Source organism: Centrocercus urophasianus, unplaced genomic scaffold (assembly GCF_019232065.1).
Source record: "Centrocercus urophasianus isolate 14NV4802_14NV808 unplaced genomic scaffold, USGS_Curo_1.0 seq_12, whole genome shotgun sequence".
Classification (NCBI taxonomy): domain Eukaryota; kingdom Metazoa; phylum Chordata; class Aves; order Galliformes; family Phasianidae; genus Centrocercus; species Centrocercus urophasianus.
This window is the reverse complement of record NW_024884364.1, coordinates 37,137,064-37,156,649: the sequence shown is the minus strand read 5'-3', so window position 1 is coordinate 37,156,649 and position 19,586 is coordinate 37,137,064. Positions and strand designations below refer to the sequence as shown.

Here is a 19,586-nt window from a genome sequence, read left to right as displayed (position 1 = left end):
CCATATTAGAAACCGAACTTATGACTCAAGTGTTAGGATGTAAAGTTTGACTTTTTCTTGTCTTCTGGCTCACTGCATACTTTCACAGCTCATCACAATTGAAATAGCATGAATAGGGGAGACTAGTAGGGACCTTCCCTTTATCCTCTTCTCACCTCATTATTTTCTGCCCACACACACTGTTTCATGATTGTGTTCTGCCTGTCTACTTATGAGTCATTACTTGCTAAGGGGTAAAATTAGAATTGTTTGTAAGCAAGACAAAGCAGGAAAGGCAAAATCACAGAATCACAGAATCACAGAATTGTAGGGGTTGGAAGGGACCTCCAGAGATCATGGAGTCCAACCCCCCTGCCAAAGCAGGTTCCCTACAGCAGGTCGCACAGGTAGGCATCCAGGCAGGTCTTGAACATCTCCAGAGAAGGAGACTCCACCACTTCCCTGGGCAGCCTGTTCCAGTGCTCCGTCACCTCACTGTAAAGAAGTTCTTGCGCACATTTGTGCAGAACTTCCTATGCTGCAGTTTCCAGCTGTTTCCCCTTGTCCTGTCTCCACTCACCACTGAAAACAGTCTGGCCTCGCCATTCTGCCCCCCACACCTCAGATATTTATAGACCTGGATCAGGTCTCCTCTCTGTCTTCTTTTCTCGAGGCTGAACAGACCCAGCTCACTCAGCCTTTCCTCATAGCAGAGATGCTCCAGGCCCTTCACCATCTTTGTGGCCCTCCGCTGGACTCTTTCCAAGAGATCTCTGTCTTTTTTGTACTGGGGAGCCCAGAACTGGACGCAGTACTCCAGATGAGGCCTTACCAGGGCAGAGTAGAGGGGGAGGATCACCTCCCTCGACCTGCTGGCCACGCTCTTTTTAATGCACCCCAGGATGCCATTGGCCCTCTTGGCCACAAGGGCACACTGCTGGCTCATGGCCAACCTGTCGTCCACCAGGACACCCAGGTCCCTCTCCACAGAGCTCCTCTCCAGCAGCTCATCCCCATGAATGATGATCCCCAAAATGATGATGCAGATAAAGAGCATCTCAAGCACTCAAACCTAATCGCAAGCGCACTGGTTGCAAAGAAACTACCTCTCTATTGCTAGCTTACTTGCTATTTTGTTTCAAAAAAGGTTATTTCATATATCACTCAATGTGTTCTGTCACAGACATCAAGGAAAGGGTTTACACTTAGATCTATCATGTTAGCCCTATTATTGAAGAGTGGATTAAAAGAAGAAATTCCAGTGTGGTTATGCTGCTGCACTGTTTCAATTCAGCAAGGTGTAAGTCACGCCTGTCACATCAGAGGTGAACTTGAGAAGTCCAGAGCACATCTAACCAGGTAACCATGACAACTACACCCATTCCTTTTGCAAAGGATTTTTTTTGTTTCAGAATATTCATATTAAATTGGCTACTAGTAGACAAAATTCTCTATACATGCATATGATATCTGCCAGACAGAAGGACTATGTGTTTCAGTAATATACCTTTTAGTTAATTTGTTATTACGATTTTGGACTACTTTTAATTAGATAAAAAAATTCAATCTGCTCATATGCAAATGCAATCCTGCTTGCTATGATATCCAAAAATATACATATGTTCAGGTTTACAAATGAACTGACTTACATGTGGTTACGGTAGTATGGCAATATTAAAACATCTGCTACATGAAGGATGGTGCAACCTAAAATTCACAAGCAGCCTTGCACTGTGAGCAATTACAGACTGCTTTGATTACTAATTTTCAATAGGCTATAGTGTTTACTTTGCACAGATTTTTAATTACATGCATACCATGCCCCACAGAATTCTATGTGGGCCATAGGCCCTTGAAGCAATGCTACTTCAGAACTGTTTCAAAACAACATGTTACTTTATTAGTGGAATCAAGCTGTTTTGAGTTTCAAAAGGGCACAGGAAGATGCATAACACTTCACAGTCTGCAGTACTGCAAAAAAGCACCTACTGAGAAAGCTAACGATAACCAAACATTCTTTTTTGACAAAGGAAAAAAGGATTAAAATGAACATTAATGATTATTATTTAATCCTTAATGTTTTCCATATGCAGAACCATCTCCAAAATTTGGTATGCACTAGCATAAATACTAATGCAAATGCTAGAAAAATAGCAAAAAAAAAAAATAATAATAATTAAAAAGTCACCCTGGTTAGTAGTTCACGTTTTCAAATATGCATATGGTTTGCAGAGGGATTTTTTCCTTCAATATTTCTCCTGATTTTTTTTTCCTTGGACAGAGATCTAAACTAATCTGAAGGTGGAGAAAAAATAGCATAATTTGCTCCAAGAGTAACGTCCCTATTTATCTACTACAACTGATACAACTACAACTGGAAACTACAACTGGAAACTACAACTGATACAAAGAGTATTATTATTAATACTATCTAATAGAGAATATTTTCAGCTGCAAGATACTACTTTTCAACATAGTCACCACTTTTAGCCATGCATTTCCAGCAGCCGTGAACAGCAGCATACATATCGTGCTCGTAACAATCAGTACTAGCAGAGGTGACCCACTATTTCACAGCTGCTATGCTCACATCATTGCTGAAATGCAGCACCCATTGCCCCACTGCGCTCACATCCACTGTTTTGTCTCCATAAACATTCAGCAAGCATCAATGAATGTCAGTGCCATTTTTCCACACGGAGAAACTCAATGATACACCTTTGTTTTGAAGGCACTTCCATGTCAGACACCACTGTGTAAGGCTGCCCCTCTGCTGCCATCTGTCACACAGCAAGAAAATGTAACAATACTAGTGGAAACCAACCACCAACACTGATCTCTGATCTCATGGGTTGACAAAATAAAATAGGAGGCATTAAGTTTTTAGCAGCCCTCAAACTTACAGAACGCAGACTTGACTGAAAATAGCTTACTTACACAATCAAAACTAAGGAGGGAGATCACAATGATTTTTAAGACATTTCTGTTTTTTACAATGGAACAGCATTAATACCAGAAAAGGTATGCATCCAAGATATATCAATTATACCCATAAATGTATATGAAACACATTACTCCATTAATGCAGATTAACTCCTGACATTTATCATTGCACTTGGTTCTTACAATCTTTTTAAAAATTTCACGTGAAGCAATACAAAATCTTATTTTAAATTGTCACCAAACTGACACTTCTTCTTCTAATCACCTTCAACATTGTTTAGAAGAACAAAAAAATTTTTTCATTATCTTCCTTACATGAATACCCTCCCTGTACTGCCACTGACTGTCAGTTCTCAGGGGCTAATTTCAAGTCTGAAACGATGGGAGAATGACACATGTAAATGTCATTACTTTTCCAATGTGTTGGTTTCTCAATGAACCTGCTTGGAAGCAGTTGTTTCTGAAGACAGTGGTAAACACAATGACTTTGACAACAAAATGTTATCTGTCATTGAAAACTCTTTTGAAAGATAAATGAGCTTTCAAAAGATAATGAAAACAGACTTTGCTAAAATTAGTGTCTGATCTAACCACTAAGCCATGATAGAAACAAAAAACAAAAAACCCACAGTCAAATTTGCAAGAAGTACATCGTTTTCATTGCACGTCCTTCAATTAAAAGGATATTCAAAAACTTGGAATGGCACAAACATGTGAACACATTTCATAAGAGGAATGCAATATCAAGTACAATCTTCTGGCAAAGATTAGGCTAAGGGCAGCCAGAAAAAAGACAAGAGCATATTACAATGATCAAATTACACAAACATACTGCATCTGTAGATCTCATCTCTGAGAGAATCACCAATGGCCGGGACAATAACAGCTGTTGCTCAAGTACCAGCGCTGTGACAAGACTTACTGCCAGAGAGAGAGAGAGACATTCTGGAGGGGGTAAAGAAGGATTTGCAGCTGCAGTGCAAATCTTTGTTATTGCAGTAACTTAAGACCCTCAGCTCTTCGTCAGGGGAGCTGCTGGATCGAACATGAGCGATGGCTCAGCAGCTCTAGCAAAAACAGCCAAGCATCCTCTCTGTTGCTCCCATGCAACACAGCAGAGAGCATAATGCAGGAACAACTGTCTGAGGCCAGTTGTCTCTAAGAACATTTTATAGAAGAGAACTTTCCAGAACAGAAAAAATTCCTCTACTATGAGAGGAAATTCTGACAAGTGATGAGTTGTCTGAGCATTTGATCAGACTCTGAAACAAATTAATAAAACCAGCATTTTATAACTTTATCACTTTATTACACAGAAATAAGAGATGCCTTACACAAAAGACAAGCTGCATCCTACTTTCACTCTTAGTAACCACTTGGCCTCAGTTTAGTTTTGGATCCCATGAATTAAAAAAAAGAGAAAAGAAAAAAAATAGGAGCTCTTCTCTTGAAAGACAGAAATGTACTTTGAACAAAACTGAGAACACCTAGCAGTGAACAAAGGGGCAAGCCCCTGTCACTACCTCTGTGCTACAAAAATGTTGATGGTGTTCTTTAACAACAGAAAGAAGATTTTTGCAGCAGTGATTTCCAATGCAAACACAAAATGTTTGGTTTTTGTTTGTTTGTTTTTTTAACTGCATCTGAAGGAGAAAAATAAAAATTCAGTATCGTTTTTTTGGAAGAGTATAATGAGCAATGTTGGTCTGAACGATGAAGAAGTTATATGACAACTATAGTAGAAATTATCTTCCTCTTCTACAGTCATACCTAAAATGTAATTTTAAAAAAGGGAAAAGCTAAATATGTATTAATTTATGTGATGCACGTGTGTAAGTACCTGAAGATGATCTTGTATATTTAGGTGTGAGTGATAAGGAAACATTATTTACTGGCATGTTTATAAGGAATATTTTACCAAGTGACAGCAAGACAAAAATTTCTGGTTTACATGTGCTATCATTAGAGTTGTTTTATAGGTTTATTCAGCTACACACAATCTCACACTTGTTTTGGTTTCTACACTTTCCAGTCTGGATGCTATTTTTCCCTACACGGGAAGTCTACTATTTTCTGTTATCCTGGAAAAGTAACAGAAGTGAGGGGTTTCTCAGCTTTTGCTTGCCTTCCCTCAGTATATGATGCCTCTGCTCAAATGCAAGATATCCCTGCAAATTGTTTTCATACTACTACTGGCATGCATCTTGCTCTTAAGGAATCCTATGTTTAACAGTGAACTGCAACTTGAAGATATCTATTGGTCATTCTACTTCAATGGGAGGTAACAAAAACGGCTGTAACAATACTGGTAGAAAAGAAAACTGCTTAGGATAAATTCAAGCCACTGGCAGTTTCTCTTTGAAGAACATTCAGATTACCCCAAGTACCAATGGGATCCAGTGCTTTCTTTTGACTTTATCCATGTAGATTATTGTGCAGTAAAAAGGTGCTTATTTGGAACAGATTACCTAGTCCTCCTCAGCATGTTGTCAGACTGACTATTCACCATATATTAAAAATATATATTCCAATTGCCTCATCCAATCACATACAATTAGTGGCAAACCAAGCTCAGCAAAGGGCACATCAATAATAAGAAAAACAAAAACAAACAAAAAAAGAATTTGCTTTGGGTTTTCTGTCTAAGAACACCTTCGATTTACGTCATCAGTGATTCATACAGTATTGAGAAATCCACTCAAACTTTTCTTTCTGCTACTTTCAGTCACTGCTTCTACTAGTTTTTCATTTATGATTCCCAACTTTGCAAGGCCCAAATATCTCACAAGGGACATGATTGCTTTCCTTCTGACAATACACTTTTGTAATGTAATAATTATTTCTATAACTAAAGCTTCCACAAAAATATAAAGAAGAAAAACAAGATATTCACTAAAAAATAGACAAAAACCACCATCTATTTGGTGTGCACTTCTAATCGCAACTACACATTCCTCTGGAACATCTAAAATCCAGAAACTATTTATAATAAATTTTGAGATCACAACTGGAAAGCAACCACAAATTTTAGAATATTCTCCTCCAGACTTTACTGTGAATGACCAAACAAGCACCTAAAACTAAAACTTAAAAGAAAGGTTATTCCACAAATGGAATGGAATGGTGTGAATTTCAGCAACTTCTTGCTTTGACATTAGTACTATTAATATTATTGGACACTTTTGAAAGAAATTATTTAACAAAGATTTCCCCTTTAAAAAAAAAAAAAATAGAAGATCACCTTAAAATTTCATTAAAATGTGTGAAAAATTCAACAAAGGAGAAATCTTTTTAGGAATAAGCATTTGACTTGACAGTTTTATAAAAATAAGTATAAAATAAGTAAATAAAGAGATAGATAGATAAATAAATATACATACAAGTTCTCACAAATGCATTAACTCATCCACAACAATAATACCTGCATTTGCTGCACCAATAGTCTGTGGTGTCTTTGTTGACCATTTCTTAAATGCCAGTTCACTATCTGTCCTTTCCAACGAGCTATTATGTTGTGACTGCTGTTGGTCTTCATCTTCAGCAACAAATGAAATTACACCTAAAACAAATAGATAACAGATATTTGCTGGGGCCCAGCTTTATAAAATAAAATGCCAGACACCTAAACACAGAGAAGTTGCAGATCATGTTTACAAAACTATTTGGCATTTGACACATTAGAGGAGCAGCAATAGTAACTGACTTTATGTTACCTGTCTGCAGGTGCATAAAAAGAAAGTTACTGACATGCATTTTAAGCTTCAGAAGATGGTTAAAGTCAAAGGGAAGAGGAGAAACCCCAGACCAAGCCAAGAAAGGTTTACATAGGGCCTGAGAAGGTGATAGCAGTGAGGAACAGAGAGCACCTCACTAGTCACAATATCTGGCTCAGAAATCCACCACGACTATACCATTGGGAGCTGATCAATATTCCTGAACATATAACAGCTTATATCAGGCTTATTTACAGTCCTTGGCATTTATCTTATTCAAACACTTTTGCAGAAGGCTGCATTCATAAAAATCCTTCCACGTTTCACTGCATTTAAGGAGATCAATTTTTTACAAAATAGCCTCAGTTAGAGTTCTTTTAATAGTACATGAGGATGAAGGAGGAACAGAGAAGAGAGAAGTGAAGAGAGAAGAAAGGGAAGAAAGGAAAGAGGCATAAATAAGAGAAAAGAAAGAGGTGGGGGAAGAGGAAGAGAACAAGGAGAAGGAGAGAGAAGAAAGTGTGTACTTAAATCCAGAGGAAAAAATTATGTAATCTTAAATTAAATATTAAATTTCCAGATTTTATTCCTTTGTTAATAAAATCTATGCTACCCAATGGGAAAACAAAACAAAACAAAACACACACACACACGAAAATATATATATTTTCTCTAAATGTCTGAAAACAATCACTTTACTGAAGCCAGAATTGGTATTTTAAAAGTTTGATGGTGATTGCTATTTTAAGAAACTATTGAATATTTTTTAAAAGATTTCAAAGGGAAAGTATATGTATAAATGCAGTTTAAGAAATAATTGCAGAAAGCTCCAAGGAATAAAATCTGCAGAAATTACTCAAGTTATATAAATATTGATGTAGGAAAACAAATTTTGATGGTTAATTGATGGCTAATATCTAATGGATTTTATGAAAAACATTGATAAGCTAATCTATTTCACACCTTAATAAATAAACCTAGTACAATTTTGGTCTAATGCAGCACAGTATTAAGAAGGAAAAAAGTGCAAGATTTTATCTTTATTTAATTTTATTTAATTTTATCATTAATTTTCATTATGATCCTAAGGATTAACATACTTGAGATGCCATTAAGTATAAAGAAATGAGCAAAAAGTCAAGCTATGATTTTAAACTTGATTAAAATATTTGAGTACATGCTGAAATAAACTAAATTCATACATCTTAAAACGTCCTTACAGTAGTGGTTTTTTTTCACTACATTTTAAAATATAATCAATTTCTTTCTTACAGTCCTTTCTTCCATTCAGAATGTATTTGAGAATATTATACTGTGCATATGTGTGCTTGAGAGAGAGACAAGTGTTCAGGGCTTAGAAGTTTTAATTTCATCCCTAAGTAGGAGTATAGAAAAACAAACAAACCTATTTAGCTCTGTGCTAAACGTGAACTCAAAAGCTCTGAAACCATTGACTGAAGAATTCTGAGTATCTCTCTGTGACAAATCTTGGAATGTTTAAGAAATTCCAGAACTGTAAAATGTTAATGCTGAAGAATATTTGAAGAAATGATAGAAGTATAATAACTGCAAACCACTTAAATTGGTCAACCACTGTGCAAATAAACCAGCAATGGCATAATTGATAAATCAGTGAAGAATTGTGCTGTAATTGTCAACATTCAGCTTTCTTTCCTTGCAGAAAACAGATCTCAAACAGAATTAATAAAATTGAGGGCAAAGTCTTGATCACTAAAGGTAACTGGATTGATGTAGTATTCAGATTTCTGCAGGGTTCTCGATTATATCTGTCCATGTATTTAAATAAAATATAACCAGATTCACTGTAGATGGCCTGCATTTTCATACTGCATTTATCTGCTAACTTTAAAATATTCATAAACTGTCCATCACTTTCATAGATGTGAAAGTATTTATGACTGGCTCAAAGCAATTTCAGTTTTTTTTTATCAGGGAAAAAAAAAAGAAAACAACTGTTGATAAAAAACTGCAAATAACAAGCAAGTGTATTAATATTAGATCATGTACAAAAAGTACCATCCTTATCAGTAACATGCTCTGGGTGACTTTAGTCTTTAAGACTGATTGTTTTCCAAAGATGTACAATATTGTGGTAAGGAAAATGCTTTCCTGGTTCAGAAATGAGTGGTGCAATGCAACGATCACTAGTACACAGGAGATTAAACTAGCTGATACTACATAAATATAGGAGCTTATTCAAATCAGGGGCTACCAAAAATTCTAATCAAAAAGTGCTCGCAGGCTAGGAAAAAGTGCTTTATACAATGCAAAAAAATCCTTAGCAATCTATCAACTACTAAGAAATAGACTGGAAATGTGCAGAAACACTGCAACAAATAGTAAAGATTTAACACAAAAATTCAGCATAAGCTTGGCTCATATATTACATAAGCTTCTTGATTTGATTTGTGAATTCTTAGTCTTTTGTCAGTCTATGCCTCTGTGCACTCTGTCATCCTACAAAGCCTACTGCGGCTTACACTTCTTCAATACAGTAATTTCTTGTGTATTTATGGCACACTGATGCTGCAAAGCAAAACATCAGAGTGTTTTTTCTTCCTTCTAGTGGCTTCCTTCTAGTTCCAATTTCTCTGTCACATGTATTATATCGCAAGGAAACTTGTTGAAATATCATAGTTGACGATTTTTAAAGCATACTATGAAAAGAATACTTAGTGTATGGAACACAATTCTAAACATGGAGAATTCCATCCAATAGAAAGAAATTGACTTTTTTTTTTTTTTAATTAGGCGATGCATACTTCAAAAATAAAGGAAAAGTGATTCATAAAACTAGAAGGCTCCTTTCTACAGGCTAGTTAATTGTTACATACAAAAGAACACAGACATGGTTGTGAATTTTTTGCAAAAGAAACAATAAAGTACTATGAGCTTTGGTCTTTTCTGGATATTCTGTGGAAAGAAAGAAATAGATTTAAATAAAAGATAAAGTAATATGTAGAAGACGCTTTATAAGACTTAAAAGAAATTGCTTTATTACCTAGGAAACAGATTGCTGAACAATTTTATTTGGTGCAAGAACATTTCACAAAATGTTTATTAGTTATTATTTCTATGTTAAAAATCTGTCATATAGCTACAAACTAGCTGTAGCACAAAATAGTAGCTCTCTATTGAAATCCTTCAAATGGACTTTTAAAAAGAAGTAGGCCCATTTTTTACTTAGCAATCATAAGAGAGCAAAAAGGGAAGCAAAATAAGTATAATTGTGCTGCTGCATAATTTTGTAATGAAAAAGACTTTGAATAGAAAGGAAAGAGAAAAACCATTTGCTCAGTACAACAATTTCTATGGCAAAAGTTCCTTTATGAAATTGCAATTTAATATGACAAAAACATCATTAAAGAATACCAAGGTTACAAAGTTTTATACATACAATTTGGAGAGTTCTAAACTTGAAAACATTCAACAGTTCTATCACAAAGTCTTCAGCTAAATATTCAACTAGCTGTTCTTTTTTCCTCACAGGATAAGATTTCACTATATAGATACCTTTTGAGCCTTGTTTATATCCTCAATATTCAACATATTTCCCTCCAAACAAATTCACCAAACTGAAAAAGAGTATCATTATTTTGGAGTATTTAATGTCACCTGTAGTATTTTGCAGCTAGGAAGTACTAAGATTCCTGAATCCTAATTAATTACCAATTGAATCACTCACATTCAATCTGTGATCCTCACACTTCACAGCAACTGAAAATTCCTACAAGAGCCAAAAATTCTTATTTCTCTCAGTTTAAACATTTCCATACACAAGTTTCCATGAAAGTAAAAATTCTGCTTTGGGGAACAAATACGACTTCTCACAATTGCATGATTTGAAGCAGACTGACTTCCATTGTACTTGAGTCCCCAAACTAGTAAGCAGTTTCTAGATTGTGTCACCTTATATGGGACATTTGGTAGTTTATATTACACCTAACACTGGAGAGCAAAATCAGCTTCTGCCTTTCAAATCCATAACAGGGGCCTTTCTTCCCCACTGCCAGACAACAGCCGAATGATTTGAATACATTTACAAATTTCTATGATGTAACTGAAACTGCCTCTGCTCCAGGGGAAAAATGAATGTGATTTTTTCAGGTAGTGATTAAAGCAACCATTGAGCCAGAGGTTGAATGGCAGATACTGGGTCCTATCTCTTTCATAAACTCACTTCAGCCTCCTGTCATTATTTTACAGCATAAAATATATGAACTGTTCCCTGAAAAAAAAATAAAAAGAGCATATATGACTACCCAGCTTTGGAGTTATTAACTTTTCTGTCAGGTTAGAGACACTGACTGTTCACTTTCTCTCTTAGTGAACATGTAATACTTCCAAGTACAATGGAAACCATTGTGACAGGAGTTAGGAATGATAGAACAGAGGAGATGACGGTTCAAGTATGCCATCTCTTTGAAGGCATGGCTTTTAACAGCTGCCGTTAAACTACTATATGATAGATCACTTGGAATCTCTTACACTGAAGCTTTCCGGACTTACAAAAGAACTGTATGTTTGCTAAGCCGTAAGTAAGAATAACCCTAAATCTTCAAAGCCTAAGAAAAAAGCATTGTTAAAGTATAATGTACACTCAGTATTTCCTTGTGACTAATTCTGATGGTCAAAAATTCAATTGAAAGCTGGCTCCAACTCAGAGAAACTGAATTTTTTCTCAGGGCTACAGTCTAAGGAAGAAGTACAGAAGTTTTCCTGTGGCACTACACCAAGCTTTGTTGCAAGTACTTAAAAGCTCTGTTACGAAAGTAACGCCTCCTGTTTCATGATGTTAGGCAATGCTTGAGGTGGATGTTGGTAGTATGGCCATAGAGATTGAACCTTCCCACCAATACCATTACATTTTGCTGTTGTGTGACAGATAGTAGCAGAGCAGCAGTGTGACAGGTGATGTCTGAAATGGAAGTGTGGATGAAGCAACAGTCTGTCACTGAATTCAGAAAAAACTGCATCCATTGACATTCATTAGCACTTGCTGAACATTGATGGAGACCAAATAATGGATGTGAGCACAGTGAGACAATAGGTGCTGCATTTCAGCAGTGGCAACAGCAGCAGGGTTGCCTTCTCTGGTACAGATTTGTACAAGCGCAGCATGCTGGCTCTAGTTCATTGCTGGTGAAATAATGGTGGTGACTCGTGGTGGTGACTGTGTTGAAAAGTAGTGTTTTGTATCTGAAAATCTTCTCTATCAAATAGAATTACTGTGCTCTTTACTACTTTATCTGCTGTAGTTTCCATGGCAATATATAGAAAACAGTACTTTCAGAGAGACCTATAAATTTTCATCATCTGCATATTGAGATGCTATTAACCTATAGCTACAGTAACCTATGTTTTACATATCAGAGACTGTAATAGTCAAATTAATAAACTAGATTTGCATTCCTGAAGACAAGACAATTATTTTTTGATGTTGGGAAACCAGCAATCATTAATCTCAACTTTTCAAAAAGTTATCAGAAGAAATTTGCAGTTAGTAAACTAAAAGGCCAAGATTATACACTGAGCATTCTCGATTGAGATATTTGCTCAATATTTAGAATCCTTTTGTTTAAGAAGTAGACTAAATCTAGGCTTCCTAAGCACTATTCTGTTATTTTAAGGAAAATATGATCTCCTCTGTTCTCATAATTTCCTTCCTCACACATTATAAAAGCTGCTAAGTGCCACAATTCCTGTTTTTAGAAGTATGATTGTACAACCTCATTCTCATTGTGCTTCTTATTATGATGTAAAGAATGAGAAAATAGAATTGTAGAAATATTAGTTAGCATTTGAAAATGATTAAATGACTAAGTCTGAATTATTTAAAGAGATATCCATTTAAAAATATATTCAAGACAAAATATTAAATAAGACACACTGATGTTAGTTAAAGCCTGCAAGAACCTTAATATCGTTTCATAGGAGTATCAGTATAAACATGGGCTGATGCAAATTATTTGCAGTTAATTTTAGTAATGTACATTCTGTGCATTTACTCTTGCACCCTCTAGGCAACAAATTGAACTTTAATCAAAGGAAATAATCAAATTTTAAATTATTGGCTCTAGTAGTGCTTAGAGAGCTACAGCTATTCAACATTTTCTGGAAAGTGCACTTCTTGATAATTCAAACGCACAAATTCCTATAGTGACAATTTCCATGAGACCAATTAAAGACAAAGTTCCACAAATGTTGGCATTTTTGAAGTAGTCAACCACATTTTTAGCAGTAATATCTTCACAACTAAAAGTATGACCCAGATTAAAAATCAGTATCACCAGCTAATTACAGTGTTACTTTCAGGAAAAAAAAGGTCACATTGAACAGAAAGCACTAAATGTAAACAGACTTGGTCTTTAATTCACAGGGATTTTGCATACTGGAGTTCTACATTTTACCTTGAAAGACTCCTCGCCTCCATGGAGATATACTCAAACTGTAAGGAACTATGTCATCTGGATCCACAGTAAGAACTGATGCACCACTCACCATTGAAAGATCTGAAGATACCTGATAAAAAGAATATACAAAAAGAATGAACAACCAAAAGCAAGTTACTATGATATGAACACTGTAGACAAAACTATCCATTTTACTTGCTTGGAAATGTAGCATATGATATAAAATCTGCTGTTGTAAAGTCCTAGTCTTTATACATATGAAATGAATACCTATAGTAAGAGACAGCACCACATACATCATCATGTATGATGAGGGGATCTAATCCAGGTTTATAAATATCTGAGATGTGGGGGCCACAGTGGTGAGGCCAGTCTCTTTTCAGTGGTGAGTGGAGACAGGACAAGGGGAAATGGCTGGAAACTGCAGCATAGGAAGTTCTGCACAAATGTGCGCAAGAACTTCTTTACAGTGAGGTGACGGAGCACTGGAACAGGCTGCCCAGGGAGGTGGTGGAGTCTCCTTGTCTGGAGATGTTCAAGACCTGCCTGGATGCCTACCTGTGCGACCTGCTGTAGGGAACCTGCTTTGGCAGGGGGGTTGGACTCCATGATCTCTGGAGGTCCCTTCCAACCCCTACAATTCTGTGATTCTGTGATATAGCAGACAGAGACTATACCAAGTAAACTCGAGTGCAGTAACTCAGTTAGTAATGACATAAATATTTTACATACATTTTCTTTAGAAGTGTAACAGTGAACTTCAACACTTCTGATCTACGTTTATGGAGCAAAGCAAAATCTGAGTGTTGTTTTAACATCAATTGCATCAATTAAGTGATATTACACTTATGCAGTGTTACTTGTAGCAACTATCTGAACAATTAAATTACTGGTGCAATTTTCTTACACTAAATTTCGGATTTTTTTAAACTATAATTATTACAGAAATATGGACTGAGAGTATTTCTAATTGTATCTCATTTCTTTATGCCTTACTGTTTTACTACAGAAAGACTCTATGATCAGCTTCTCATTGGTCAGAAATTTAAGTACAAGGCACGACAAACCACAGTTAATGATAATCCGGCCTATTGAGTAGTTTTTCAGAAAGACAGCAAATGGACTGCATGAATGGTTCTGCTTAAATTCCCTATTCGGTTACCTTTTTCACTGGAGCAACCTGGTTTTGGTGACAGTGTTTTAAATTGATACTGCTATTTCTGCACTGAACATCTGACTACAAGTGAGGATTTTCCAGACATGGAGTTCTTTAAAAAGTATTTTCAGGATATGAAGCATTACTGTAGCATGCTATAATTTCCTATTACACTAAAAAATAGAACTCCTTCTGCTGTTTAGGTGAATTTTAAGCAAAATCACTAAGTCAAGAACACTTTAGTTTTTTTTAACCAGATTATATTTCATTAATGGTAACAGCCAGACTGTTAAGTGTTGAATTGGATGACCTGAATTCTGCAAAGATCTCCATTGCAACAATAAAAGCATGAAAAGCATGGACCACTTTTTTTTTTTTTTTTAATCCTTTTTTCTTTTTAGTCAAAATATTTTCTCTACTCATGTTTTCTTTAGGAAAAAAAATACCAAGTTTATATTGACTTCTCAAGGGCTTTCCTTCTTTGAGCTATTTATATAATATAATACTTTATATAATATAATAGAAAAGTATGACATAACAAGGACAGTTAGAAAATAAAGCTATATTTTTCAAGTAGTCATTATCTAGAAAAATCTAACAATCAAAATAGAGTATTGAAAGTCATGGAAAAACTGTCAACTATAGAATGATATTTTATTTGGACTTTTTCTTATCCTATGATTCTATATTCTTTTTAAAATAATTCTCCAGTCTTGTGACAAATGAACTTACACAAAATATTAATATTCTAGCATGAATGAGATGCATTTTACAATGCTCAGTGAGGCAATTCTGCATGCATTCTGTACCATCAGAAGGATTTTTTTTATCTAAATATTTAAAATCAAATTATTTCAGACAATATGCTGCAGAAATTGAGTATTATAAATTAAAGATCAATTTGCCAAAGAACAACATAAATATGAAATAATTTCAGTCATTAGAAAACAGAATAAATCAGTAAGTAGTAGCAGATGAAGGAATGCAATCAGGCATGCAGTCAATTCAGGAAGAGAAGAGGTGAAAATATAATTTCTTATGGATTGAAGTCTAAGAGGAACAGGAGAATGTTCTGTGATCATGGGCAGTTATGATGAAAAAAAGGCAAAAGAGGACTGGAAGACAGGAGACCAAACTGATATTATCAATATCAGTATTGATAATAAATAAACTAGAGAGTGATTCCAAAAATTGGTGATAGTATGCAGAGCACAAAAGAATATCCAGAAAAGAGAGAGGTTTTTCCTAGAGAGCTTAAGGATCTGAATGAAAATAAATTACTAAAATACAAATAAGGACTTTGTTCAAATGCTAATAGAATTTGGGACATCTATTCCAAGCAAAAAGAAGAAAACTGAACAAATCTGTGAGACAATGACCTTTCTCTTTCCCAACAAATTCACAATTCAAGATGGATGTTAGATTCTAACAACAAGAAAGAACAGGAAAACAGACTATCAACAAAAAATCTGAGCCTGAAAGAGAATGGTGCAAAGCTTTGTTGAAGTAACACTTAAAAAAAGAAATCTTTAACTACTGACAAAAAGAAATCACAGAAAAAAAAAAGAGGGAGTACTATACACTCAGGATGAAGTGTGTACTTCATAAAAGGTAAACAACAAATCAAGAGTCATCCTACATTTATGGATTACGCTTATTTCAGCTCACAGTGAAGACAGTAACGTACAAGGGATGCTTTGAAAGTAATGCCTCCTATTTTATGATGTTGGCCCACAGTGCCAGGGTCAGATGTTGGTGGTACGGCAGTAAAAGCTGAGCCTTCTCACTTGTATTACATTACATTTTGTTGTGGTGCAACAGATGGCAGCAGAGGGACAGTCTGATAAATGGTGCATGACATGGAAGTGCGGACGAAGCAGAGGTGTGTCACTGAATTTCTCCACGCAGAAAAAATGGCACCCACTGACATTAATTAATACTTGCTGAACATTTATGGAGACCAAACAGTGGATGTGAGCACAGCAAGGAGGTTGGTGTTATATTTCAGAACTGGTAACAATGGGTCACCTTTGGTTGTGCAGATTCTTACAAGTGCAATATGCAGGCACTTGTCCATTGCTTGTGAAAATGTATAGGTAACGTTGGTGGCTGTGCGGAAAAACTGAGCCTTATACCTAAGAATTTTCTTTATCATATATTGTTATAGTGTTCTTTTTATCTGTCATAGTTTCTACGGAAAGAAATAGGAAGCATTACATTCAGAGCAACCTACATATATGAGACCTACTTTAATGCGTGTGAAATTTTTGTAAGAGAACAGGGGCTGCAAATAAACGAGATTGCACACTACCCATGTTCTCCCCGTCCCCTGCTGGAAGGACACATGCAGACTTCCTTAGTTTTTGTAGGTAGTAGGAAGATAGGAAGAAGTCTGTAGATCAGTTTAAAGAGCCTGCAATCTAGATAACATTGATGATTTTCATAATCAGTGAGCATTCTGTTGTCAAAAATCTTAGCTACACTGTCTTTTAAATCTTCACTGTTAATCTTGTAAATCTTTCTAACATTCCTTTCCATAACCATTGGAAAATACATCAGGTGACCTAAGGGATAAGACCAGAAAAGAAAAAATACCTCTTCAATGTTTATCCATGCTTTCTATCAGATCTGTCATCTTCAAAAAAATAATGCCCTTTTTCTTCAGAGAGTTTATGTATAAATTAAACCCTTTTGCAAATACATATAGATATTTTGCAATAATTACCATATTTAATAATAAGTCTTTCACATAAATCAGGAAATAATGTAACAAATAATAAATAACAATTTTAAAAATATTTATTAAGTCCTTTAGAAAAATGTATAATCCCAAGCTCCACCATATCACTAAATGTAATTAAATAAACAAAATATAAAAGGAGTTTAAAGGGCTAAAAATTATTTCTTTCACTTTTTAACAATGTAAAAGATTTGTAGAAGATTTAACTGAAACCACACAAAAAAAATAAATTATTTATCTTGTTTAAGTATGTAAGACTGTTATTAACAAAATACTTCAGCACTGCCCAGTCTTTCAACAAAATAAAAACAAGTAAGAAATAACAGAAATTACTGAGACAGAACAGAACTTTCAGAACTTTAAAAAAGAAAAAAAAAAAAAAAAAAAAAAAAAAAAAAAAAAAAGATGCTTTTATCATGTAATCACTACAGTTATTTCAGTGAAGGTCTGCTGGCTTTCAGTAACTACAAATTTCTTCAAATCCACACAACATATGTTCTATTCTTTTACCACCACTACAGAAAATAAGAATTGTACAATCTCACTATGAAACTGAAATCTAAGTTATTACTGCAATTTTTTTGGTACTGCTGTAAGTTTGCTCAAATCAACTCATCTCCAAGGATTCTATTTTTAAAGGATAGAATCTTCCAGCATTTTACATGCCAAGTCATTATTTGCACACAGAGACAAAGCATAAATTGAGCAGATTTTTAGGGCTAAAATTTCTAAAATTAATTTATTAGTCATGGATTTTTATATTATCTTCCAAAGCTGCAATATTACTAATCAAGATGAATAGGAGTAGAAAATTATTCTTCAAAATTGCTGTGAAGATACAATTTTCCAGTACAGAATAACTGAACATGTACAACTTTTAAAATGTCAGCAGACATTTCAAGCCAAAGTTGTGAAAAGATGTACAGAATTTAACCAAATATACTGAAATTCCACTATCTCATTGCATAGTTCTAGACAGCAGTCTGTTCCAAGTTTCACTGTAATAACTGTTTCTAAGATCCTTCTAAAAATGCTTAAATATTAAAAGTTAATGCTCCCTGACACTAGGGTAAACCTGGGGCTGCAATCACTGATTTATCTGAAAAACAGACTTTTTTCAATACTGTTTCAGGAATAAAAGATGTTTCCAAAGATGCTCCAATTACTTTCCCTCATTCTTTTTTAGCAAACGTGTTCTAAATTCCTAAATTATTAGGAATTTAATTCTTGCATTAATTTCCATTTTGCACCAGCATGCTGCAACACTGAAATAAAATACCTGTCTGTTTCACTAAGTATATATCTCAAAGAATTCTTGCCTGTACAGATGAAGCCTGAGGCTATCAAGAATGCTACACGGTCAAGATACAATTCAGCCAGGCAAACTTGTCAAGACCACAATCCCATCTAAACAAACATGCCACACCTAGGACTTTATCACATCCTTACTTGAACAAATTATTTCATAACTAGAAGACATACAAATGCTGCCAACAAACACAGCTATTAATATTTTTGTATCATTCCTCACTGCTATGAAGAATGCTGTGTCTGAGGTGAAATGCTACAGAAGTGCTGGGAGGCAATGTGGAAAACAAATTGATTGAAATTAGGACAGATTAAAGTAGAATTGTTATGGGATAGACACATTTCCTTGTTGTACTTAAAGAAACGAGATCTGATGAGTGTATTGGACCTTCAGCAGTGAAGTTACCTGACTTGCATGGAATGTATTCTTTGGGAATCACACATAAAGAGCCAAACAAGACAAAGCCCAAAGGTTTAGTAGTATATTATTTCATTTTATTGAGAGATCTGTTACATTCTGAATGTTTCATTGTTCCAGTTTTCAATTAACACTGGAATGATCTGGAATGGATATATAGAGGAGAGAAGGAAAAAAAAAAGCACTGAGGTAAAGGAGATTGTATAGTTTTTGATTATATATTTATTCTACCATACTTTTTGATATTACTAACAGTTTGTAGAAGCTATTACCCAAAAGGCTAGTTAACTGACTCTTGAATTCCTCTACAGAGTATACTTTATTGACATCTATTTTGCACAGTGCTAAGAAAAAACAGTTATGCTGTTTGTTATTTTTTACTGCAAGACCAAGCCTTGAATGAATTAAGCACCTTTATAACTAAAGTTACTGTCAAAGGTGTTGTTAGAAGCAACATCAACACATCCTTCTCTTATTTATATCAAGTAGACAGTTTTATATAAAAATCAAAAGAAAATGGCTTAAAAAATTTTGTCATGACACTGCCAGATTAGATTTTATAGTACTACTTCATGCTTCCTACACTTATAGGTTGACTTGAATCTAATTTTACAGCCATTAAAGTCCACTTACAATGCAATCACTAATCTTATATTAATTCAGCATCAGATAAATATATGCTCTCCAGCTAACAATTTACGTGCAAAAATTCTTTATGAGTGCTCTTGCTATGCTTTTTCAGACACACTGGTAAGTTAATAATGTGGAAGTCTATTTGTTTTAATATTCTGTTGATCAGGCCATGAAGAGCTCAGTGGCAGTATTTCAATCTGTAGCAAACGGTTCATAAAATTTTCTCATTTTTTCAAGGAAACATACAGTCAGTGAGGATGTG

The 19,586-nt window shown here is 34.9% G+C and overlaps 1 protein-coding gene across 1 annotated transcript in view; it reads right to left on the bottom strand.

Moving 5' to 3' along the window:
• CFAP47 (cilia and flagella associated protein 47) overlaps window positions 1–19,586 on the bottom strand; it is a 259,426-nt gene that overhangs the window by 103,460 nt on the left and 136,380 nt on the right. The window contains 2 exon segments of the mRNA XM_042809679.1: window positions 6,344–6,481; window positions 13,067–13,178. Coding sequence (XP_042665613.1) covers window positions 6,344–6,481; window positions 13,067–13,178 — 250 coding nt within the window.